General features: G+C 32.6%; 1 protein-coding gene across 4 annotated transcripts; it reads left to right on the top strand.

The window, feature by feature from the left end:
- Positions 1-10: 10 nt before the first annotated feature.
- Positions 11-26,862, top strand: ATP8B (ATPase 8B). 4 transcript variants are annotated; one of them, XM_015984177.2, is made up of 13 exons: positions 11-200; positions 12,057-12,486; positions 14,891-14,949; positions 15,005-15,217; positions 18,917-19,122; positions 19,180-19,510; positions 19,563-20,489; positions 21,991-22,267; positions 22,320-22,638; positions 23,500-23,777; positions 23,831-24,054; positions 25,480-25,705; positions 25,756-26,862. In XM_015984177.2, the coding sequence occupies exons 2-13, from the start codon at positions 12,441-12,443 to the stop codon at positions 26,436-26,438; spliced, it is 3,789 nt and encodes a 1,262-aa protein (XP_015839663.1). In that variant the 5' UTR covers positions 11-200; positions 12,057-12,440; the 3' UTR covers positions 26,439-26,862. The 4 variants fall into 4 exon arrangements, with proteins under 4 accessions (XP_015839663.1, XP_008198941.1, XP_008198939.1 ...); XM_008200719.3 differs by lacking the exon at positions 11-200 and adding an exon at positions 8,222-8,480; XM_008200717.3 differs by lacking the exons at positions 11-200; positions 12,057-12,486 and adding an exon at positions 13,878-14,519.
- Positions 26,863-26,996: the final 134 nt, after the last annotated feature.

The following is a 26,996-nucleotide window of genomic DNA, read 5'->3' as shown; positions in this document are numbered from 1 at the left end:
TCTGTCCACGTGCGCGTTAGGGATTTTCTCACCGTGCGATTGCGATCTCAGGTGTAGTGTCAAAATCCGACAGGTAGCGAATGGTGAACAGCAGAACAAGTGTAAAGTGTTGGAATAAAAACAAATTCGTACAATATGGATGTGATTGGCAAGAAAATGCTGTAATCGCTCGAAAGTGGGACGATTTTACGCAAAACCAGGTGAGCTGGCGGCTTTTTCCGTGGCGATGTTCTTTTGTTTCTGGGGGGGTAATGCGTCTAAAAGTCGGATAGGTTAGGGCGCGTAATTTGGGCAGAGATTTTCAATGTAAACACGAAATTTAATCGATTAGAGTGGGTTTTATTATAATTGGGACCGTCGTTACTGTGTCAACAGCGCTGTTTACCTGTTGTTATTTACACAGGAACGGAGTGCTGATAGTAGGCTGTGGGATGATTTAAAAATTTGGGTTTTTTGACTGGGGTTTGCAGCACTGTTTTTTTAGTTTCCACAATCAATAATTTCGCATATTTTATTAACATAAATAATTCACTTTTTATTCTATATTTTTTGCGGTATAATTGGTATTCTTCTATACTTTTGTTGTCTTGTACAAGCGTATTATCTATTAATGCCATAAATAATTTAAAAAAATGGATCAGATCGTAATTAATTATTTGTGTGTGATAAAGTGCCTTAAATCGACCTAATCTTAATAAATTTAAAAACCTAACGAGGTCTGGAATTAATTAGCGTAAAATGCTGTCCTTGTATTCAAAGTTTATGGCTTGAGATCATTACTGGTAATAGACAAATTAGACAATGGCAAAAAAACGTGTACTACCTTGAACTGTATTTAATATTAAAGCAGATTCGGGGAAATTACGGATGCAAATAATCAAGCCATGTTTTTTTTTTTTAATTTAAAGTCTGGTAGACGTTTCGGTTTTATTTCAAGTTGAGATGAAAGTATTTCCCAAGTGATTGCGAAATTGCTTCATGGCCATGTCAAGGTTTGTTTTGAACCATTTCTGTGACAAAACGTTTCGTTTTTCAGTGATTTAACTAAATCGAAGTTTTTTTTTACTAATTATTAGTTCGAAATTCGTCGAATTGAATCGATAAATCAATCGTAAGATTAAGTAGTAATTTTCGAGGAAATGCCAAGATGTTTGATTACTTCTCCTCGTGGTTTATTTATTAAAATGGTGATAATTTCATCGAGTGTATTTGGGAGGAATTTATTGGAAATTGATTTCTATCGTTTATTGTCATGCGAACTAATATTTAAACGAAAGTGTGGTGTTTTATCGATTGGGAATAATCACCTAAGGGCGAATATAACGGATTCAACTTGTTAAAATAATTCGATATACATGTGAATTTTTTCAGAATTTTTCTTAAATAAAATTCTCCAAAATAAAAAAAAATAAAGTAAATCGTGAACACTCTGTGGGAATTTAGATTAATTAAATTAAGAAGGTAAAAGGGTATCCTAATGAGCACAAAAAAATGAACGCATGACCTTAAAAACAATATTACCATGACTTCATACTTTTTTGGGACACTCTGTATAATTGAAAATATTTTCCTGAGTATAAATAACGTCTACAAAATATCAAAAGTCCAACTATATTATTAACCAAACTATAGAAGGTGGGGAGTGGGTTGCCCCACCCTGTATAATGGTACTACAATTTTTTTTTAATATTGTTGTAGTTAACTAATTGTTCTTAATAAAATTTATGCTCATTTCAGTATTTTATGCTTTTAATAATGCTTTTAATTTACTTATTTTGGCACATTTTCCATGAAAGTTTGTTAAAAATAAATTAAAAAATGGCTTAATTGACTCGGAAATGATATAATTTTTGTGTTTTTTTGTGCGCTTATTTTTAAATACGGATATCTAAATACTAGGATGCGACACGACTCACAAATAAATTGTCCCTGTTGTCGTTAGTTCGATTATCGTCTCCAGATGGCGCAGTTAATCCTAGAGCTTTAAGAGCATTGAAGACAATAAAAAAATTACAGACAGATGGAGCAGTAAATTCTCAATAAAATAATACCTAATAAGAGATAAAGATAATGCAAAAATTTCATAGAAAATTTTATAAAAAAATCAAACATCTGCCCATATTATGCGACAAAGTTGTCGAGAATTGAAGTTGTTTGAAAAAATCTTCCGACACTATATCTTATTGTCAATCATTTTTGTCTCAAATTGCATTTAATTGCTTAGTAGCTTTGCTAAAACTTTTTTTCTTACATTTTCCTTGTTTTCGCGTGTTTTCAAAAATCTTTTTCAATTCAATTTTCAAAAAATTTTTCCTCTGCTTGATTTGTTGGCAAAATTTCGTCAAAAATTACTCAAAAAAGGACCGAACTGAGTGGAAAACTCTGTTACCTACTTGCCCTTTTCGCACATTTAACACGTTTTTGAGCTAAAATCTTAGTTGTTTGCCTGATTTTCTCGAGATTATCTAATTATTAACGAAAAATATCGTAATTTTTTAGCACGTTTTCCAAGCATGAATCAATCTTTTCGAAAGATTTTCTAACTGAAAAGTTAAATATTGTTAAAAGAATTTTCTTTTTTTATTAACTGAAAAATACGTCTCAGATATTATTTAGATTTAGAATTTCATTATTTTTATATTACCAATTGTTAAACTTTGTTTTAAGTTTCTTCATCAATTTGCTTTAATTTAACTTGCTTTTTTGTCTGTCTGTCTGTTTCATATTTCCCGAACCATTTGAGAGGGTTCCTGTTTGAATGAATTGAAATTTTGCATACTTACGTTATCTGCAACTCCAACGGGGTTAAATGTGGTGATAAAGTTTTAGGTCAAGTTAATTTTCTTTTTAATGCATTTTAAAATAAAAGCTTAAAAAAAATATATTTTTTACGTGAGATAAATGCCCCTATCGCCTTATCCTTGATCCAGCGCTAACTAGTTTTTTATAATCAATGAGCGTGATCTGCTAATTACTAGGAATTCCGAACTTTTGTTTGAAAAAAAAATTTTTTTAATTTTAATTTTTTAGCACGTTTTTCAAGCATAAATCAATCTTTTCGAAAGATTTTCTAACTGCAAAGTTAAAAACTGTTAAAACAATTTTCTTTTTTTATTAACTGAAAAATACGTTGCAGGTATTATTTTGATTTTGAATTTCATTATTTTTATATTGACAATTGTTAAACTTTGTTTTAACTTTCTTCATTAGTTGGGCTTTTTTTAAGTTGTCTGTCACTCTGAGCCAAATTTGAGAGGGTTCCTGTTGTCTGAATGAACTGAAATTTTGCATAGTTACGTAATCGGGGTTAAATGGGATATTGAAGTTTTAGGTCAATTTAATTTTCTTTTTTAGCGCATTTTTGTAATAGAAGTTTTTAGAAAACATTTTATATATATTTTTTTTTATCTTTTTAATGCAGTTTTAATCTAGAGGCTTGTAATAAAAAAAATTCAAATCGTGTGTAATCGTGAAGGTTGTGGTTTGGGGAACTTCCAAATTTCTGCTGAATTCAGTTTCTGAATTAGAGGAAAAGGCGAAATTATGAAATAGTGGTGAATATAATAAAAAGTGCCCAAATCAATAAACAGTATCAAAGAAATAAATTGTTGTCAATTTCATTAGTTCCCCTTTCATGGCCCGCTATCTTATCCTTGTTAAATCCTTGACATCGCTCTTAATGAAATCGTAACGGCGTGAGCTTTAAAAGAAGTTATAGCGTGACCCATCCAATCGCAATAAATCGAACTTGGAACAATTTTTAGAAAAACGATTAAAATTAACTTTGAGAAAATTTCATTCGAGCGATCCAACAACAAACAAGATTCTTTTTCTTATTTGCATAATTTATAATGGAATTTAAGTGATTTCCGATAATCACATACATACATCTCGGTATGTTTAGCAAATTCGGAAAGTTGGACGTGTTATTACCAGTGTTGTTATTATGGGGGTGGCTTCTGGATGTGTGCTACGAATGAATTATTCATTTCGGTAGCAGAAGTATCGCAAAACGACCTTGATTGGAAAAACTTACCGCTGAATAATGGATGCGATATAGATTATTAGTTGGAAATATGGCCGGCTATTGTAATTATCCTGTCTGAAATGAGGAGATTCAGTTGGAACTATTTTAGAACAGTTTTTATTTGCGCCGTACAGGGTGCGGCATTTTGGCGATCTCCGAAATTAAGAGGTTTAGAGAAAAACGAGTGACACATTCTCGGGTCCGTTTTTTTGAGAGAATAATTTTGGTCAAAACCGCATCTCGCTATCGTCTTTTGTTTTCGACTTATAAACGAAATCTTAAAAAATTTATATCTTCCTTATTATAAAAGATACACATTTGAAACAAAAACATTATACAGGCACTTTTTTACAGAGAATTTAATAATGTTATCAGCGATTTTTTTTAATCATTCGTTTAGCTGTAATAACATAAAGTTGCATTTTTTTAAATGAGAATCATAGTTGGCTATGACATTTTCGAAAAGCTTATTTTTTTCTGAACTCAAAACAATATAAATATAGTTTGATATTTTTATATATTTTTGATAAAAATATATTTAAAATATTTGAAAGTAGTTGGCCATGGAAAAATTATTTCACATAAAAGGTGTGAATAATCTAGAAATTTTGTGAACGGTTATTAAAGTAAAAAATGTGAAATTATAAAAATAAGTTAAAGTTATTTTCAATTGAACAAATATACGAGCGTCGCAGATTTTAATTACATAAAAATGTGCAGAAAATTGCAAACGATGTCTCACTACCACTTGATGCCACTTTTTTATGATTTAGTGCAATGGAGGTGACGTTGATAATGTTGTGTATTTTTTTACCGCAGATGGAATTTGATTTTGGTGTTTGGATTGACATTTTTTTGTAAAATAAAATTTTATTGATACGCAATTATACAATTAATAAGATTTTTCTTCTTCCGACATTTCATGTTTAAAATTGGAAAATAGAATGACAACGTAAGCTTGCCATTTTAAATATAGAAACAAATAATTTTTATTAATTGCAAAAATTTGATCTAATAAAAATTTATTATACTGTTTTTGAATTAATTAGGGTTTAAAAAATCATTAAATTATAAATACTTGTTGGGTAATACAATTTTCATAGTTTTAATTAAAAATCCAAAATTTTTTCATGGCCTACTATAAAGAAAAAGCGAAGTGTTTTGTTTTTTCTTAAATATTCAAAATAAATGTATTACACAAATAGACATATCAAATCAGAAAAAAGTAAGCTTTTCAAAAATATCACAGCCGCCTGTGATTCCCAATAAAAAAAATAAAACCTTATGTTATTCCAGCTAAACGAATAGTTAAAAAAAGCTATGAAATGAGACTTTCTTGATCTGTGGTTTTGTTAGAGAAATATACAGGGTGTCTCAACTAGCATTGAAAAATTGGCTCTTGAAAGTTAATTTCTGTAATGAAAACTTGCATGTTGTGAGTCCGGTGTTTGTTTACCGGAACAAAAGTCACTACATTTCTACCATTAGATCATCACCTGGTCATAAATAGTTGGCAATTTGCCGTCGAAAAGCTCAGAAATTACGAAATGCCATGACATTAAAAGCTCGCAAAGTGAAATGGGAGGGGAAGTGACCCGGATAGTATCACAACTGTGACGAGATAGGCGAGAAATGGGAGGGTCTAATGAAAATCTAGTAATTTGTCGCAACGGTGGAGTAATTTGGAGATTGTTTATGGATGTCGTAGGCAAATTGGGGAGCTTTTGAAAAAATTTTTGACTTGATTATTGTCGAAATTAATCATTTTTCGTTGCGGATTTGATTTTGCTTGAGGTCAGGAAGATTAAATTTTAAATTGGTTTAATGGAGACGCAGATAAGTAATTATGGAAAAAAACTAATAAATTAACTACCACACATTCATTTATTCGATTAGCCAACTGTAATTAAAAAATCATTTACACTTATTCTCTGAAATCCATTTTTTTATTCATTGTAAACGAACGACAACGATTATTATTTTTATCTTTATAGAACACTGTGTTTTTATTAATTAGGTTTCATGGAAGTATACAGGGGATGTATACAAATTGTGGTCAGACGTTCAACAAATTAGAATATTAATAAAAAAAAATTAGCTAGCTATTCTTAGCAAAATTAAGAAGTAAAGTGGAGATTTTTTTCAATTATTTTTTTCAAATAAACATTAATATTAAATTTTCAAAATTGAGTTTTTTTTAACTAATAAGACGTTTTTACCAGTTTTTTAATTTCATATTAAAGTCACTTTAAATTTAAATCAAAAAAAATAATTGATTTGGCAGTGATTTAGATTTTTATTAATAATATTTATTTTATTAAGTATTATTAAAAATAATACAATTTCTGCTCAGAGTTCACTTTATCGATCAAAAGTTACAGTGGTGTGAACTTATTATGCGACAATAAAAAAATCGAGTCAAGAATGAATTATTATGTTTTATCGCATTACCGGAGGTTTTTTTGCAAAATAATTGGGAAAACTGTTTTGCTAACTAACGATCGTCGTAATGAGGTTACTTGATGCACATTGAAATTATTGACGAAAACAAACTAGGAAAAAAGCTTTCTGTCTCATGTCTGTTTCATTAAAAATATTGTTTTAATGAGAACACATTTTTCAAATAAAAACTTTATCTGTACTGATTTTTGTCATTTAGATCGAGGAGATAATATTTTACGTAAAATTTCCAATTGCCGACCAGAGACTAGTGATTTAGTCGTAACTGAACTGCGAGAAAAAATTTTTAATGAAAAAATACTAAATTTTTTGCAAAAAAAGTGGAATTATTTTACTTATTTCGGCACATTTTCCATGAAAGTTTGTTAAAAATAAATTAAAAAATGGCCTAATTGAGTCGAAAATGATATAATTTTTGTGTTTTTTTGTGCGCTTATTTTTAAATACGGATATCTAAATACTAGGATGCGACACGACTTACAAATAAATTGTCCCCGTTGTCGTTAGTTCGATTATCGTCTCCAGATGGCGCAGTTAATCCTAGCGCTTTAAGAGCATTGAAGACAATCAAAAAATTACAGACAGATGGAGCAGTAAATTCTCAATAAAATAATACCTAACAAGAGATAAAAATAATGCAAAAATTTCATAGAAAATTTTATAAAAAAAAATCAAACATCTGCCCATATTATGCGACAAAGTTGTCGAGAATTGAAGTTGTTTGAAAAAAGCTTCCGACACTATATCTTATTGTCAATCATTTTTGTCTCAAATTGCATTTAATTGCTTAGTAGCTTTGCTACAACTTTTTTTTCTTACATTTTCCTTGTTTTCGCAGTATTTTCAAAAATCTTTTTCAATTCAATTTCCAAAAAATTTTCTCTCTGCTTGATCTGTTGGCAAAATTTCGTCAAAAATTACTCAAAAAATGACCGAACTGAGTGGAAAACTCTGTTACCTACTTGCCCTTTTCGCACACTTAACACGTTTTTGAGCTAAAATCTTAGTTTGCCTGATTTTCTCGAGATTGTCTTATTATTAACGAAAAATAACGTAATTTTTAGCACGTTTTTCAAGCATTAATCAATTTTTTCGAAAGATTTTCTATCTGAAAAGTTAATTATTGTTAAAAGAATTTTCTTTTTTTATTAACTGAAAAATACGTCTCAGATATTATTTAGATTTAGAATTTCATTATTTTTATATTACCAATTGTTAAACTTTGTTTTAAGTTTCTTCATCAATTTAATTTAACTTGCTTTTTTGTCTGTCTGTCTGTTTCATATTTCCCGAACCAAATTTGAGAGGGTTCCTGTTGTTTGAATGAATTGAAATTTTGCATACTTACGTTATCTGCAACTCCAACGGGGTTAAATGTGGTGATAAAGTTTTAGGTCAAGTTAATTTTTTTTTTAGTGCATTTTAAAATAAAAGCTTAAAAAATATATATTTTTTTACGTGAGATAAATGCCCCTATCGCCTTATCCTTGATCCAGCGCTAACTAGTTTTTTATAATCAATGAGCGTGATCTGCTAATTACTAGGAATTCCGAACTTTTGTTTGAAAAAAAAAAAAGGTCTTGGAAATATTTTTTTTTCATTTTGAGGCGAACTTTTGCTCATTCATTCATTGTTTCCTTGACCGGTTTTCGCAATGACTTAAATCTGGGAAAGTCCCATCATTCCGTACGTCACTCTCCGGAAACCTCCCAGCATGACTCAAGCCACAAACTGATTGATTTCTGGCGCTACTTTTAAAACAATATCAATGCCTCGAGCATCGCGTGTCTACCGATACCGACCAACCCTTCGTATTGTCAGTGTGACCGTTGATAGGTGAGGAGTAACGTGCCAACCTTCGTCACTGATAAAACACCGATAAAATTACATATACGCGAAATAACCAGTGAGTGAAACATTTGTATTAAAAAAGTGCCAAAAACTGCGGTTTTCGAAAGCATGGACACGTGGATTCTCCTCGACTGATTGCTAAGTATGAAAGTTTTAGTATTTTCCAACAAAAATCAATTCCTAATTAATGCGACGAGCCAATTAATCCGGAAAATGCCAAGTCAGTCCATCGAGATAAAAAAGAGATAATCATTGTTCTCGATTGCATCATCGGAAAATATTTTCTGATAAAAAATGTTTATTTTGTTAACAGTGCAAAGACGTACTTCCTCTCGCTGTGTACACCAGTTTATAAATTTTTATAGATACTAATTTGGTTGAAAAATTAATAAAGACACGTCACTGTGCACTTGTATTGTTGTATGGTTGGAAATTTTCTTGGAGTTCTTGGCTTAGTTTTATGTGTAAACATTTTTACATTTTTATTTTTATGTCGTAGTTAAATTTCTCCGGTTGTGAAATGACCCCAAAAATGTGGTAGTTTTTGTAGAATTATTATTAAACGATTTTATTTATGGAGTTAACGAAATAACCGCTTAATTGCATCTCGTCAACGTTTTATAATTTAAATTGGAATTTATAATTAACTTGTAAACAATAGGTCTTGACAGATATTGTTTCTCTAATTTATTATAATGTACAGTGCGTAGCTATTGATTATGCCCTCCTATAGGTAGTGTTTTGTGAGTGGCCTGTTCATAAAAATAAGACAAAAGGCGGTGTCAAAATAAGATTTTTTGAACTTTTTTTTAATTATAAATAAAAATGAAATCATCTCACAATGACTAGGCAGGTGTATGTATTTTGTTACGCTAGATTAATTAATGTAGTGCATAATAAAAATGATTAAGGTGGGAATAAAGATAAACTTTCATTTGTGTTTCTGGTTAAAGTAACCAATGATTCTCAAATTATTAATAAATCATAAAAAATTAGTTAAATATTTTTTAATTATTAAATACGAAGGACTATAAGTTAGGAGACGAAATGAGATACAAAATCGCACCGAAAGATGTAGTACGGCAGTGTAAAAATGAGGGCGCCTCGAGCGTTATACCGTCTCGGTGCCAAATCGTTTTAAATTAATTTAAATTCAAGCAGTTCACGAATTACTTGGAAAAAAACACAGAAATGTTGAGCTTTGCATTCTCAACAGACTGGGAAAAAGTGACGACTAAAATTTTCATGAGAAACATGAGAAAAAAATTATTTAAAATTTAAAATTTGCGCTTCGACCCGTATTTTTCAAAACGCTGCGAATACGGTTAAAGATACACGAAAAATGTTCAGAAGAAAGTTGTAGAGAATTAAATTTGCTTTAAAAAAGTCCGCGAGACCATATCTTTATCTTCAATAGTTTAGGCCCTAAAAACGTTCAAAGATGCTCAAGCGACTGATTTGTGTCATTTTGCCGATGGGAAAGTGAATTTACACCCAAACCATTGAAGATAGAAATGTGGTGTCGCGGACTTTTTTGTAGCAAATTTAATTCTCTACAACGTCGTTCCTTACACTTTTTTGTATCTTCAACCGTATTCGCAGCGTTTTGATAAATAGGCGACGGTACCCAAAAAATTATCGCTTAGAATTATTGCGTTTTTTTTACAAACGCAGCGAATACGGTTGAAGATACAAAAAATTGAAAGAAACGAGGTTGTAGAGAATTAAATTTTCTACAAAAAAGTCCGCGACACCATATTTCTATCTTCAACGGTTTGGGTATAAATTCATTTTCCAATATTTGACCACCGGCAAAATGAAGAAAATCCGTCACTGGAGCGTCTTTGAATGACTTTGGGGCCTAAATGGTTGAAGATAAGGATATGGTCTCGCGGACTTTTTTAAAGGAAATTTAATTCTCTACAACTTTCCTCTGAACATTTTTCTTGTATCTGTAACCGTATTCGCAGCGTTTTGAAAAATATGGGGCAGAGTGCAAATTGGTAAAACTTTGAAATTTTTTTAAATATAGTTTAAGGTGTAATTTTTGCACTATTTTTATCTCCGATTATTGAGAATTTGATGCTCTATCTGCCTGTATTTTTTTTATTCGCCTTGTGCTCACCGTTATTTAATTACAACAATTTTTATAAATTTATTGCTCTGAAAACTTGGGCGGTAATGGAACAACTGCGCCTCTGGCGACATTTACGCAACTATCGAAGACGGGGACGTTCTATTTGTACGTCGTTTCATATCCTTAGTTTTAGATATCCGTATTATTAACTTTCGGCATTTAGTTTTTAAACATTCTTTTTTAAAGTGTTAAAAATCCCACTTTTCTAGGAACCTTAGTTTTTAAAAAAGGGGGTGTTTTTGTTAAAGAAATCAAAACCATTAATTTTAAAAACTGCATTCAAAAATGGATAAAATATAAGCTGTTCCATAAAAAAAATGGTTTGTTTTGTAGCTAATTTTGGACGTAAATTAAACGTAATTTTTGCGATAATTGGAAGCATCATTATTTTTGAATAGTTTTCACAACTGTATGGAAATATTTTTAGGGCATCTTGCTTGCTTACGTAGTTTTCTGCAATTGCACAAATCTTTTTCGTGGAAAAATGATCTGAACTTTTGCTCGAAAGTCGTATAATAAATAATAAATGGCAGGTTTTACCTTTGTTAGCAGAACTCAAGTTTACTTGTTTGTTGTCGTTTTGAAGAAAATAAAATATGATTTTCAACTGATATTTCAACTAGAAAATTGTATAGACATCGGAAAATTAGTGTTCACATTTGCAGAGTTAGTTATTTTTTTACCCCTTTCATAACTTGGAAATATTTATTTTAAATAGCTCATTAACCGACAATTTATAGCTGCGACTAGCGTAATAATGTATTCGTCTTTTTAAAAGAAAAATGTGATCATTAGGGAAACTAACAATTGCAAACAAAATATTTACTAAATAGCGCTATACCTTTTATCATTTCCGTTTCACCACCAAGTAATAATTAGTCTTAAGTGCAATTGCGCTTCCATGCTCTCAGGAACAATTAACATTTTTAATTTTCCTGCAACCTACGTCAATACACGTTAAATTCGCTGCAAGCATTGCGGGCCCGCTCTTTGATCAAATTATTTCTCGAAATGGAATATAAATAGAGAGCGCAATTTTATCGTACTTGATAAAATTAAAGGGGAAATAATTGGTCTCAAAACGGCGCTTTAAACTAATGAATTTTTCATTCTGTTGCTGTACAATAACTCAATCGTTTACAAATTGCCCAACACCTACACGTCACGACACCATCGATTCTATCACAGAAATCAAAAAACAAATTCGATTATTCATGTTTACAAACAGCACATCTCCAACAATTCCGTTCTGATTTCGTGTGCTTTTGTCAATCAATACAAAGTACGTTTCTAACGAGAAAATTATCGATTATTCATTAGCGTTTTTGTTGTGTCATCATGCCACTTTTTTCCGCACAGATGGCGCGCTGTCAATTATTAATCAAAATGGCGCCAACTGAAAAAATCGAACGTTTGAGGTTATGTCACGCCTCTTTTATTCGAGGACCGCATATTACGATAATTACTTCGTCTTGTCGATATTCTTCGAGTTTATTTATTTACGAACAGGTGCTTATCTTCTCACAAGATTGATTTTGTTCGTTTTTTTTACGAGTTACACTAGAAAATTGAATTTTTCAGAGCGGTCCATGGCCGGGTTTGGTGGATTGGCAGGCCCTGATGCTCGCCTACTTTTCGCTTCAGTCACTCGCTGCCGCCAGCACCGCCCCCGTCTCCGGCAATCCCCCCGCCCCCACACTCCCGTACTTAACCCCAGTACTTAAATCAAACTTTTTCATACACTAATTTTTTACTACCTCTGCAATATTTATACGTATAGTTTTTAAAATATATATATTCTTTTTTCGACGTTTCGACCTTTTTGTAGCTATAAGGGATATTAAGTGGCCTTAATTATACCTGACTATAAGAGAACAATTTACATGTGTAGGAATTAAGTGGCCTTATGTTTGCATTTATGACCATATCATTGCATCCTGTCCTTATATCCTGATCCTTGAGAAAATGATGAGCAGAGCGTCTTTCAGGAGCAGCAGGACACACACTTTAGGCAAGTATTCAAAAAAACACTGATTCAGATGTATCAAGTTGCCATGAAATGCCAATAATTGAGAATGACACTTCCGGGGGAACCCCCGAACGGATGCTTTTATTGATGGGCGTGTGGCAATCAGGCCAAGCTTGCTTTAAGGTTGAACTATACTGTCTTTACAACTGGGCGTTCCCCATAAGTCAAACCATTCCCTCACAGGTTAGTTTGTACTTCATTTTATATATATATATATATATATATATATATATATATATATATATATATATATATATATATATATATATATATATATATATATATATATATATATATATATATATATATATATATATATATATATATATATATATATATATGAATATAATATATAATATATAATATATAATATTTTACATAAATGACCAAGAAATGAGGTGATGAGCTGATGTAAAAACGCAATAAACAACATATCTTTCTATTTAATTCAGTTAATATATGTTATGTAATTTTGTCATAAATTTTATTTATGATACTGCATTTTTTCAACCTATGTGAACTTTAATTTTTTCCACAAAGACGTTAAAACATTGATACAATTATTTAAACCGAGACAAAAACTGGTCTGTGAAGTAATGATTTAACTTAGGAACAACATCCAGTAGTAAAAAAAACGATTTTGTCCATTATTTTTCTTAAAAGTTCCGCTGGAAGACTGAACTGAGTATAGTTTAACCTTAATGTTAATCGATTTTTATTACTTTAACAATAAGACTTGACATTATACCTAACGACAACAGACAAAAGCACATAATTTATTTACAACAATTTATTATGTACTATAATGTGACTTTTTATTTAATTATTCACAAATCAGGTTGCCTTAAGCCAATCATTTAACAGATTAGCTCCGAATCGATAACAAAAGAATGACGTGTAAATTTGATTGGATTAAATCTCTCTTGTTAATTGTGCGGTGTAAGTGGGGCCGTGACCTTGCCGGTAATATAGATCGCACACTTTTAAATTTTTTATGAGTTTGAAGAATTCACGCGCGTTTCGAATGAAAACATTAAAATTCAGAGATCCGAAATTTTGAACACTGTAATTGAACATTAATTATTTATTATTTTGTTAGTTTTATCTATGACGCTTGTCAAATTAATCATCTAGTCGGCGGTCCTGTTGACATTTGTCACTAATTAAACACTCATTTTTGCAAAATTAGTCAAGTTTTTGTTGCAAAAATGTTGGTTCGAACAGTCCGATCGGTCCGTAGTCTTTTTTTATACAAGACAGTAAGTATTTTTTATTATTTATGTAGAATTGATCGCTCAAGTCCGGTCGCGCCATTTTCATAAATTACGACCATTGTGTGTAAGCAACCCTACCGCATTTAATTACAATGTGATTACAATAAATTAGGATAATCGCAATTACGGAAAATGCGTAAAAAGTGGTTTTAAACGGTGTTCCGAGCCGCTGCGCGGTGGGTAAGTCGGCTTACTGTTTTACCGACATGGCGACGTTTTTGTTCACTTGTCAAAATCCCCGTTGAAAAATATTTAAAGTGATGAATTTCGCACATTCGTCGTTGTTCGCGTTCAAATGCCGGTCGGAGATCGGTTAAGGGGGCCGTCTCGCGCCCCAATGTTGCGGTCGGCCGTCCGCCTGATGTGTGCACCTCCGGAGTGAGTGCCCCCTTGCATCTAATGCAACATCTCGCGTTATGGATTACGAACTGGAGGTGTTCGAAGTGTACGACGACGGCGACCAGCCGTCGACGAAGAAACATTCAAAACACACGCGAAAAAAGTGCAAACAGAAAGGCAAAGCGGTGCTTAACGTGGAGGCGAACGACAACGACCTGAGCCGGTCGAAAAGTAGCGTTTTGAGCGGCGAGCGGCGGCCGTTGGGGTGGCGGGAGTCGATTTTGAGCGTTTTCGGCAAATTGGTGGTGTGGCGGAATCAGCGGAGGTATCAGACGGCTGTGCCCGACAAGGGGGACTCGCCCCACACGTCCAGGGATGCGAGAAGGGGGTACATTCCGTGCGGTGAGTTTCGGGGTCAAGGCTTGATTTGCGAGACAATTGGCGGGTTAATAGCGCCAATTACTGCACTGGCGCGTGTTTGATTTTAAACCGTTTTTTGTTTAATAGAGTTGGGCAAATATTTGCTTTGATTAGGTCAGCACTAACAAACAACATTGAGTCACACTTTGTCCTAAATGGGGCATTGTTGGCTTTACTAATATTTTAAAATAGCACAAATTTTTAATTGGTGGCTCGTAAAATGTTTAAAATAAAACAGTATGATCTCAAGCGATGCCCACGCGCTATTTATTTTTAAATTGAACCGAAGAATTAAATAAGAAGTCGTAATTTTTCATTTGGCGATTTTTCGAAAATTAATTAATGTGTTGCAGATAATCAAAGGAGAATCCACGCTAACGACAGACAGTTTAACTCCCAATTTCGTTATGCAGTAAGTTGGGAGTTGGTGTGATGATAAAATGGATTGAGTTGTGTGTGTGTTTCAGAGCAACTACATCAAGACTTCAAAATATTCGATATTGACGTTTCTGCCGTTGAACTTATTCGAGCAGTTCCAACGTCTGGCTAATTTCTATTTTTTGTGCCTTCTCGTGTTGCAGCTGATACCTGCCATCAGCAGTTTGACGCCAGTCACAACAGCACTACCCCTCATTGGGGTGTTGGGACTCACTGCCATTAAAGATGCTTACGATGATATCGTACGTATTTGGAAAAAAATAGTTATTATTCTGCACGATACAGTTCTATGTTTATGTGAGAAATCTGAAAAAAAGCGTTTTATAAAATATTTTTCTATTTTAAGCAAGTTTCTTGTCATAAAATTGATATTTTACGTTTAGTACTTAAAATTGACGATGGTTTTATTGGTTTGTGACGATTGAAACATTTAAGAACGATTTTGAATTTAATCATACAAAATAAACGCTCGAATCTTTTCATTTTAGTTTTTAATACAAAAGAAAATTAGAAATTTTGTACAAAACCCAGGATAAATTTTATAAATTGATGAAAGTAGCGTAAAATAAGGCAACAATTGTCTCTAAACAAGAAATTACCGCTTATTACATCCTAAAAGATAATTTCACTTCTGAAAAAAGTAGCTGAAAATAAAATATTTAACACTTGTCGTAACAAGAAGTTGTAGTTTTCTTACATCCTCATTAACTATTAAATACTACAAATGACTCCAGAAATTTTGTGCGTCTGGTTAAAAATGAGGGCGCTTCGATTTAACGCGACTCTGCCCCAAATGGTTTTAAATGAAATTTCTTGGGAGAACGTTGGGCAACAAATTTTCAAAGCAGGATAAAGATAAAAAAAATCAGAGTATAAATTGAAAATTTGCGTTTAAAACGCTGGAAATACAGTTAAAAATACATGAAAAATTTATGAAAGAAAGTTGTAGAGGATGATTTTTTTTATAAAACATTCCGTAAAACCTTAGGCTATTTCAATTCAAAAGGTTGAAGACAGAGATATTATTTTTTTGGGACTTTTTTTTGAAGATATTTTAATCCTATATTACTTTGTCTTTTGGACAAAATTTGGAAAAATTTGCATTATCTTTATTTTTTACTTTTCAGGATTAATGCATAAATGTTTTTTTAAAGCAATTTTTTTGTAAAATCGTCGAGAATCAACTGATTATGAAAATGGTAATTAATAGGAGTTTTCCGCCAGTCTAATTAGGTTTTAGCTTTTTTGCAACAATTTTTTTCCGTTTTTAAGCAAGAAATTGTCTGAAATCAAGTGTTTTTGGTTCAAAAATAAAGTGATTTCAGCGAATTTTGTCAAGGAATTGTTTAAAATCAACTGATTTCAACAAAGTTGGCGCGACACTAAAGTACATATCAATGCCAGATTAATTAATTAATAGAATTCCAATTGATTGCGTCATATTTTAAAAACAAATCATGTGATCTTATGTATGTTACGAATTCTATAATCGATTAATATCGAATATTTTATAAAATAAAACAGAAGTTCATAGCTAATTACTTCATAAGTAGAACACAAAAGACTACATTTTTTTAAAGACCATAAAAAACTAGTAGAAAGTAACTTTGTACACGTTTTATCAATTTTATTTCATAAAATATGCATAACTATAAAAACTTCGTTAAAAGTACTCTGAAAACTTATACCAACGTAAAATTATATCTTAATTAGTGACTTCATCCCTAGGCATTTGCCTAATTTTCAAAAATAAAATTGCTGTGCTGATAAGTTTATTTTATTGTCACTGATTTTTTATGTGTATTTGTCACGCTGGTAAAAAATATATGCTTAAAAACTACATTTGTGAATTAATTGATTTCAATTTTTTTTATGAAATAAATAATTCAGTTATTGTTAATTTGTCTGTAACCTGCATGTACCTAATAATTTTTAGAATGAATTTAGCTAAAAGGTGCCTCGTTTTGATTTTCAAAAACATAATTGTTCTGATAAGTTTATTTTATTGTCACTGATTTTTTATGTTTTTGTATTTGTCACTCTGATAAAAAATACATGCTTAAAAGCTACATTTGACTTCAGTTTTTTTTTTAATAAAACAAATAATTCAGTTATTGTTAATTTGTCTGTAACTCTGCATGTACCTAATAATTTTTAGAATGAATTTAGCAAAAACGTGCCTTGTTTTAGCGTTTTTTTTTATAATTTATATTTTAATTAGTGGCTTCATCTCTAGACACTTGTCTAATTTTCAAAAACAAAATTGCTGTGCTGATAAGTTTATTTTATTGTCACTGATTTTTTATGTTTTTGTATTTGTCACTCTGATAAAAAATACGTGCTTAAAAACTACATTTGTGAATTAATTGACTTCAATTTTTTTTATGAAATAAATAATTCAGTTATTGTTAATTTGTCTGTAACTTTGCATGTACCTAATAATTTTTTGAATGAATTTAGCAAAAACGTGCCTTGTTTTAGCGTTTTTTTTATAATTTATATCTTAATTAGTGGCTTCATCTCTAGACACTTGTCTAATTTTCAAAAACAAAATTGCTGTGCTGATAAGTTTATTTTATTGTCACTGATTTTTTATGTTTTTGTATTTGTCACTCTGATAAAAAATACATGCTTAAAAGCTACATTTGACTTCAATTTTTTTTTTTTTTAATGAAACAAATAATTCAGTTATTGTTAATTTGTTTGTAACCTGCATGTACCTAATAATTTTCAGAATGAATTTAGCAAAAACGTGCCTTGTTTTAGCGTTTTTTTTTATAATTTATATCTTAATTAGTGACTTCATCCCTAGACACTTGCTTGACTTTCAAAAACAAAATTGCTGTGCTGATAAGTTTATTTTATTGTCACTGATTTTTTATGTTTTTGTATTTGTCACTCTGATAAAAAATACGTGCTTAAAAACTACATTTGTGAATTATTTGACTTCAATTTTTTTTTAATGAAACAAATAATTTAGTTATTGTTAATTTGTCCGTAACCTGCATGTACCTAATAATTTTTAGAATGAATTTTGCAAAAACGTGCCTCGTTTTAGCGTTTTTTTTTTATAATTTATATCTTAATTAGTGACTTCATCCCTAGGCATTTGCCTGATTTTCAAAAATAAAATTGCTGTGCTGATAAGTTTATTTCATTGTCACTGATTTTTTATGTTTTTGTATTTGTCACTCTGATAAAAAATACGTGCTTAAAAACTACATTTGTGAATTATTTGACTTCAATTTTTTTATGAAACAAATAATTCAGTTATTATTAATTTGTCTGTTACCTGCATGTACCTAATAATTTTTAGAATGAATTTAGCAAAAACGTGCCTTGTTTTAGCGTTTTTTTTATAATTTATATCTAATTAGTGGCTTCATCTCTAGACACTTGTCTAATTTTCAAAAACAAAATTGCTGTGCTGATAAGTTTATTTTATTGTCACTGATTTTTTTGTTTTTGTATTTGTCACTCTGATAAAAAATACGTGCTTAAAAACTACATTTGTGAATTATTTGACTTCAATTTTTTTTATGAAACAAATAATTCAGTTATTATTAATTTGTCTGTTACCTGCATGTACCTAATAATTTTTAGAATGAATTTAGCAAAAACGTGCCTGGTTTTAGCGTTTTTTTTATAATTTATATCTTAATTAGTGGCTTCATCTCTAGACACTTGTCTAATTTTCAAAAACAAAATTGCTGTGCTGATAAGTTTATTTTATTGTCACTGATTTTTTTGTTTTTGTATTTGTCACTCTGATAAAAAATACATGCTTAAAAACCACATTTGTGAAGAATTTGATTTTAAATTACTGTTTTTTTTATGAAACAAATAATTCAGTTATTAACCTGCATGTACCTAATAATTTTTAGAATTAATTTAGCATAAAACGTGCCTCGTTTTATCGTTTTTTTTAATAATAATTGCAGCAACGTCACATTTCCGACCGCCAAGTCAACAACCGAAAATCCCAGTTGGTTCGTCGAGGCAAACTCGTGCAAGAACGCTGGTCGGCAGTGCAAGTCGGTGATATCATCCGCATGGACAATAATCAGTTCGTCGCGGCCGATGTTCTCTTGTTAACAACAAGCGAACCGAACGGTTTATGTTACATTGAAACATCAGAACTGGACGGGTACGAATTTTTCTGTTTTCTTGCCTGACACGAGCCTGTATTTATTTATTTGTACAGTGAGACGAACTTGAAATGTCGGCAGTGTCTGATGGAAACGGCCGCGATGGGCCAAGACGACGTCCTATTGGGCGAATTCGACGGCGAGATCGTCTGCGAAACGCCCAATAATCTCTTGAATAAGTTCGAAGGTGCTCTCACGTGGAAAAACAAAACGTATTCGTTGGATAACGATAAGATCATACTGCGCGGATGCGTCCTGAGGAACACTCAGTGGTGCTACGGCGTTGTTATTTTCGCCGGAAAGGACACGAAATTGATGCAAAACAGCGGGAAAAGCAAGTTCAAACGCACTAGCATAGATAGACTTCTTAACTTCTTAATCATAGGGGTGCGTGCTTTAATACTAGTGTAATTTTTATTTGTGATTGATTTGTTTACAGATAGTATTTTTTTTATTGTCCATGTGCCTTTTCTGCATGGTGGCATGTGGTATATGGGAGTCCTTGGTCGGACAATACTTCAAAGACTTCCTGCCGTGGGACACGTTAGTGCCTTCGGAGCCGTTAGGTGGCGCCACCATCATAGCACTCTTGGTGTTTTTCTCATACGCTATCGTACTAAACACAGTGGTACCCATCTCACTTTACGTTTCGGTTGAAGTGATTCGATTCGTTCAGAGTTTTCTAATCAATTGGGACGATCAAATGTACTATGAGAAAACGGCGGCGAAAGCACGTACCACCACCTTAAACGAGGAACTTGGTCAAATCGAGTACATTTTTTCGGACAAGACCGGTACTTTGACCCAAAACATCATGACGTTTAACAAGTGTTCGATCGTTGGTAAATCCTACGGTGATGTTATTGATACGCGAACCGGCGAAGTTATGGAAATCACCGACGAGACTGAATCGTTGGATTTCTCATTCAATCCCAATTATGAGCCAGAGTTTCGTTTCTTCGATAAGAATTTATTAGATGCGGTGAGACGTCGCGATCCGGACGCTTTTAATTTTTTTCGGCTTTTGGCGCTATGTCATACGGTGATGTCGGAGGATAAGGATGGAAAATTAGAGTATCAAGCGCAATCGCCGGACGAGGCGGCGCTCGTGTCGGCGGCTAGAAATTTCGGTTTCGTTTTTAAGGAACGCTCACCGAATAGCATTACGATCGAAGTGATGGGACAGAAGGAAGTGTATGAATTATTGTGCATTTTGGATTTTAATAACGTGCGGAAACGAATGTCTGTGATCTTGAGGAGGGACGGAGTATTGAGGTTGTACTGTAAAGGGGCTGATAATGTCATCTATGAGAGGCTGCAAGAGGGCAGCGATGATGTCAAGCAAAGGACGCAGGAGCATTTAAATGTAAGCGGTTTTGTAGACAAAGCACCTTATATTATTGTGTGTAGCTTTAATTTAACCATAAAAAAATAAGTTGGCAGTTTAACAGATCATTTAGTTGTTAGGGATTGTACAGGGTGTTACATTAACAGGAGATCACTGAACGAGTGACACTTTCTCAGGTCCGTTTTTTGAGAAAAAAAGTTGAACATTTTAGCGAAATCTTAAAAAATACACATTTGAAACAAAGACGTTATACAGGCATTTTTTACAGAGAGTTTAGTAATGTTATCAGCGATTTTTTTTAATCATTCGTTTAGCTGTAATATCATAAATTTGTATTTTTTTAAATGAGAATCATAGTTGGCTATGACATTTTCGAAAAGCTTATTTTTTTCTGAACTCAAAACAATATAAATATAGTTTGATATTTTTATATATTTTTGATAAAAAATGTATTTAAAATACTTGAAAGTAGTTGGCCATGGAAAAATTATTTCACATAGAAGGTGTGAATAATCTAGAAATTTTGTGAACGGTTATTAAAGTAAAAAATGTGAAATTATAAAAATAAGTTAAAGTTATTTTCAATTGAACAAATATACGAGCGTCGCAGATTTTAATTACATAAAAAATGTGCAGAAAATTGCAAACGATGTGTCACTACCACTTGATGCCACTTTTTTATGATTTAGTGCAATGGAGGTGACGTTGATAATGTTGTGTATTTTTTTACCGCAGATGGAATTTGATTTTGGTGTTTGGATTGACATTTTTTTGTAAAATAAAATTTTATTGATACGCAATCATACAATTAATAAGATTTTTCTTCTTCCGATATTTCATGTTTAAAATTGGAAAATAGAATGACAACGTAAGCTTGCCATTTTAAATATAAAAACAAATAATTTTTATTAATTGCAAAAATTTGATCTAATAAAAATTTATTATGCTGTTTTTGAATTAATTAGGGTTTAAAAAATCAGTAAATTATAAATACTTGTTGGGTAATACAATTTTCATAGTTTTAATTAAAAATCCAAAAAATTTTCATGGCCTACTATAAAGAAAAAGCGAAATGTTTTGTTTTTTCTTAAATATTTAAAATTAATGTATTACACAAATAGACATATCAAATCAGAAAAAAATAAGCTTTTCGAAAATGTCACAGCCAACTATGATTCCCATTTAAAAAATTACAACTTTATGTTATTACAGTTAAACGAATGGTTGAAAAAAATCGCCGATAACATTATTAAATTCTCTGAAAAAAAGTGCCTGTATAATGTCTTTGTTTCAAATGTGTATCTTTTATAATAAGGAAGATATGAATTTTTTAAGATTTCGCCAAAATGTCAACTTTTGTTTATAAGTCGGAAACAAATGGCGTTAGCGAGATGCGGTTTTGCCCAAAATTATTCTCTCAAAAAACGGACCCGAGAATGTATCACTCGTTTTTCGCACCCTGTACTCTTTACATTTCACAACAATAGAAAAAATGTGAGTACAACTCTTTTCGTAACAGAAATTCGCCGGCGAAGGCCTGCGCACTTTGTGTCTGGCGTCGCGCGATCTAGACGAAGAGTTTTTCAACAACTGGAAGCAGCGTCACCAGGAAGCCGCCATTTCAATGGACGGTCGAGACGAGCGTCTCGACGCCATCTACGAAGAGATCGAACGCGATATGGTGTTAATTGGAGTGACAGCCATCGAAGATAAACTACAAGATGGTGTTCCACAAACAATCGCCAATTTAATTTTGGCCGGTATTAAAATCTGGGTTTTGACCGGCGATAAGCAAGGTTTGAAATATTTTAGAAAAAAAAAAAAATGTGAGGTAATTTTGTTTTATAGAAACTGCGATCAATATCGGATATTCGTGTCAGCTGTTGACCGATGACTTGGTCGATGTTTTTATCGTTGATGCGTCGACGTATGAAGAAGTCCATCAACAGTTACTCAAATTTAAAGAAAACATTAAAATCGTGAATACATTCCAGCCGCAAAGTCCGGCCGATATTCAGATCGGTACGACCAACGGCCGTATGGACGCCACTGAACATTCAACGGGCACTTCAACGCCGCCCCAACAACAAACAGTGGCGCCGGCCGTCAGTGTCGTCACATTCAGGTGGGATGATGACATTGAAAGATGTGAGAATACGAGAGCAAGGTAGACAAATACGAAAACGATCAGGTTTTTTTACTTATTTTTTGTTATTATTATTGTGTCTTCTCTTCTAACTCTATTTATTATTTAGTAGCATCCTCTCGGCGATTGGTTTATTATTATTATAATCAACGACTAACTTGCCAAAAATGTTTAGATTAGTTATGGGTGACGTTAAAATTTTAGTTTTCTTGTTAGTTCGTGTTGTACAATTAATCTACCTGCTCTCTAATATAGCGTGTCCCAAAAGTAAGTGCAACTAAACCAGAAATGGTAGCACTTGTTTTCTAACCCGTAGATCGACAACATAGTCGACACTCATCAAACTAACAGCAATTTTTCTTTTTCATTCGCACGGGATTACAGTCGGGCGGGTCAGCGGTCTGAAAAAAAACTCACGTACTTGCAGTAAACAGTAAACGACTTATTTACCCAAATTTGAGGCCAAGAAAAAATTATTTATAATTCAAATTATGAATCAAAGTATACAATTCTGTAAAAAAATATTTTTATTATAAATAAATATGTTTTTTGTGTATAATGCTTACACATCACATTGATACTGAAAATGAGGAAAATACAGTCTTTATTTTTTTTTCTTTCTCTTCATACTTTCTCATGCTTTATTATTATAATTTCATCATTCATCGTTCAGTTACGCTAGAATTTTTTTCGGATCTCAGGAACCGCCTCATCACCGTTCGCTTTCCACCTGCTGTTCGCATGCCCCTTTCTCGCCAACTGAAAGAAACATTGCTGTCCAACATCACCTCTCTCACACGTCAAAATTTGTTTTTTCGTCATTCATGTCGAAGAAGCACTTTTTGGCATTCCATCCGATCGTTAGTATTTTCCTACTTTCAGTACCGAATTGGAATATCACCGCGGTTCGCTCGAGGCCGCCACTGTCGAAGAGACCACAGCCGGCTTTGCTATAATAATCAACGGCCATTCATTGGTCCACTGTCTTCACCCACAGCTCGAACGTCTCTTTCTCGATGTGGTCATGCAGTGTAAATCTGTGATTTGTTGTCGTGTCACCCCTTTACAGAAGGCTTTGGTCGTTGAATTGATCAAAAAGAATCGACATGCCGTCACTTTGGCCATAGGTGATGGCGCCAATGATGTTTCTATGATCAGAGGTGACTTGACCACCTGTCCTGTGGTAAATAAATTGTGATTGGTTGGTTTGTAGCCGCTCATATCGGGGTTGGGATTTCCGGTCAGGAGGGTATGCAAGCCGTTTTAGCATCGGATTATTCGATAGCACAGTTTCGGTTTCTCGAACGGCTGCTGCTAGTGCATGGAAGATGGTCGTATTATCGGATGTGCAGCTTTCTGCGTTATTTCTTCAATAAGAATTTTGCTTTCACTCTGTGCCACTTCTGGTATGCGTTTTTCTGCGGATTTAGCGCCCAGGTGAGTCATATACAGTGGGCGGCGAATTTGTCTACCCACTGTACAGGGTGATGTCCGAAATTAACAGGTTTAGAGAAAAACAAACAAAAGTTGACATTTTGGTGAAATTTTAAAAAATTCATATCTTCCTTAATATAAAAGATACACATTTGAAACAAAGACATTGTAAAGTAATTTTTTACAAAGAATTTAATAATGTTATCAGCGATTTTTTTTAATCATTTGTTTAGCTGTAATAACATAGAGTTGTATTTTTTAAATGAGAATCATAGTTGGCTATGACATTTTCGAAAAGCTTATTTTTTTCTGAACTCAAAACAATATAAATATAGTTTGATTTTTTTTATATATTTTTGATAAAAAAATATATTTAAAATATTTGAAAGTAGTTGGCCATGGAAAAATTATTTCACATGAAAGGTGTGAATAATCTAGAAATTTTGTGAACGGTTATTAAAGTAAAAAATGTGAAATTACAAAAATAAGTTAATGTGATTTTCAATTGAACAAATATACGAGCGTCGCAGATTTTAATTACATAAAAAATGTGCAGAAAATTGCAAACGATGTGTCACTACCACTTGATGCCACTTTTTATGATTTAGTGCAATGGAGGTGACGTTGATAATGTTGTGTATTTTTTTACCGCAGACGGAATTTGATTTTGGTGTTTGGATTGACATTTTTTTGTAAAATAAAATTTTATTGATACGCAATCAAACAATTAATAAGATTTTTCTTCTTCCGACATTTCTTGTTTAAAATTGGAAAATAGAATGACAACGTAAGCTTGCCATTTTAAATATAAAAACAAATAATTTTTATTAATTGCAAAAATTTGATCTAATAAAAATTTATTATGCTGTTTTTGAATTAACTAGGGTTTAAAAAATCATTAAATTATAAATACTTGTTGGGTAATACAATTTTCATAGTTTTAATTAAAAATCCAAAATTTTTTCATGGCCTACTATAAAGAAAAAGCGAAATGCTTTGTTTTTCTTAAATATTTAAAATTAATGTATTAATATTTAAAATTAATGTCAAATAGACATATCAAATCAGAAGAAAATAAGCTTTACGAAAATGTCATAGCCAACTATGATTCCTATTTAAAAAAATGCAACTTCATGTTATTACAGTTAAATAAATGGTTGAAAAAAATCACTGATGACATTATTAGATTCTCCGAAAAAAAGTGCCTGTATAATGTCTTTGTTTCAAATGTATCTTTTATAATAAGGAAAATATGAATTTTTTAAGATTTCACTAAAATTTCAACTTGTGTTTATAAGTCGAAAACAAAAGACGATAGCGAGTTGCGGTTTTGACCAAAAGTGTCACTTGTTTTTCTCTAAACCTCTTAATTTCGAAGATCTTCGGACATCCAAAACTATGGACTATGGAACTAATTAATTGTTTCAGACTGTTTTCGATCCTATGTATATATCGGTATATAACCTATTCTACACGTCGTTACCCGTCCTCGCCGTCGGCATATTCGATCAAGATGTCAACGACAAAAACTCAATTCTCTACCCGAAACTGTACAGACCGGGTCATTTAAACTTATTCTTCAACAAGAAGGAATTTTTTCGGAGTGCCATTCAGGGTTGTTTCGTCTCAATCGTATTGTTTTTCATTCCGTTCGGTAAGTACCCGTTATTATTGTTCATTTAAAATGATACAAAATTTGTCCAGGTACCTACTACGATGCTGTGAGTCCGAACGGCCAAGGCCTCTCCGATTACATGCTGTTTTGTAGCGTGGCAGCCGCGATCCTTGTCATAGTCAACACAGCCCAGATCGCCTTGGACACATTCTACTGGACGGTCTTCAACCACATCATGATCTGGGGTTCCCTCGCGTTTTATTTCATCGCCGACTATTTCTACAATTACGTTATCGGCGGCCCGTATGTCGGTTCTCTGACGAAGGCGATGTCCGAGGTGAAGTTTTGGTTCACGACCGTGCTCTGCGTGACGATTTCCATAATGCCGGTGCTGGCGTGGCGGTTTTATTTCGTCGATGTGGCGCCGACGTTGTCCGATCGCGTGCGTTTGAAGCAGCGGCTGGCCCAGGTCAGGTCCAGACACAGCCAGGATGTGCTGAGGACGCCGTCTGCCAGACGTGCCCGCCGCTCGATTCGCTCGGGTTACGCGTTCGCGCACCAGGAAGGGTTCGGTAGGTTGATCACTTCGGGTAAAATTATGAAAAAATTACCCAATGCCGATTTTAATATTCCGAATATAATCGGCAAGCTGAATATGAATTCGGGGGGCAGTAGCAATACGGTTAGTGTGAGCAAACCGCAGTCGCAGTCACAGGAGAGCAACAGTAGTCTGAGGGCCCCCATACAGGATCTCGATACGATCAATCTATGATAGAGGCCCCCAGTGGGTCACAAATGTTCTGTTAGATGATTTTAGCACACGTTACGTTTTTACAATGGAAAGGTGTATGAAACGTTGGTTTTTATTATATGGGACATTTGCGCCTACGTTGAGTATTTTGCTATGTGATTTTTCACTTAATAGTATTTGTACAGTATCAAGAAATTGTTTTATGTTATTAGACTTTGAACACTTGGATTTGGGGAGTTGGAGGAAATACACCACAATTGTTATCATGGTGCCAAATAATTGTTAGATGGGGTCACTCTGGTCTAAATCCAAGTGTGGATGTTATGCTTCTACTAGTCAAAAGTATGTTTAATGTTAATTAAGAGAAATTTTCTTTATTACCGAGTTATACAAAAATATATATGCTTTTGTTTTTTATTATAAAAATAAATTTATTTTTTCTGTAGGTTTCATTAATTGGAATACCAGTACACAAAAGTAATTAACAAGACCAGACCCTCAATCCTACAGTCCTTTTCTTTTATATCCTAGTTAACAAAAAAACTATAGACTGTTTTGTCCAATCCCCATATGAGAAGT

Source organism: Tribolium castaneum, chromosome 7, assembly GCF_031307605.1.
Source record: "Tribolium castaneum strain GA2 chromosome 7, icTriCast1.1, whole genome shotgun sequence".
In the NCBI taxonomy this organism is placed as follows: Eukaryota; Metazoa; Arthropoda; class Insecta; order Coleoptera; family Tenebrionidae; genus Tribolium; species Tribolium castaneum.
The sequence above is the reverse complement of the archived record's forward strand: the minus strand, read 5'-3'. Positions and strand labels throughout refer to the sequence as shown.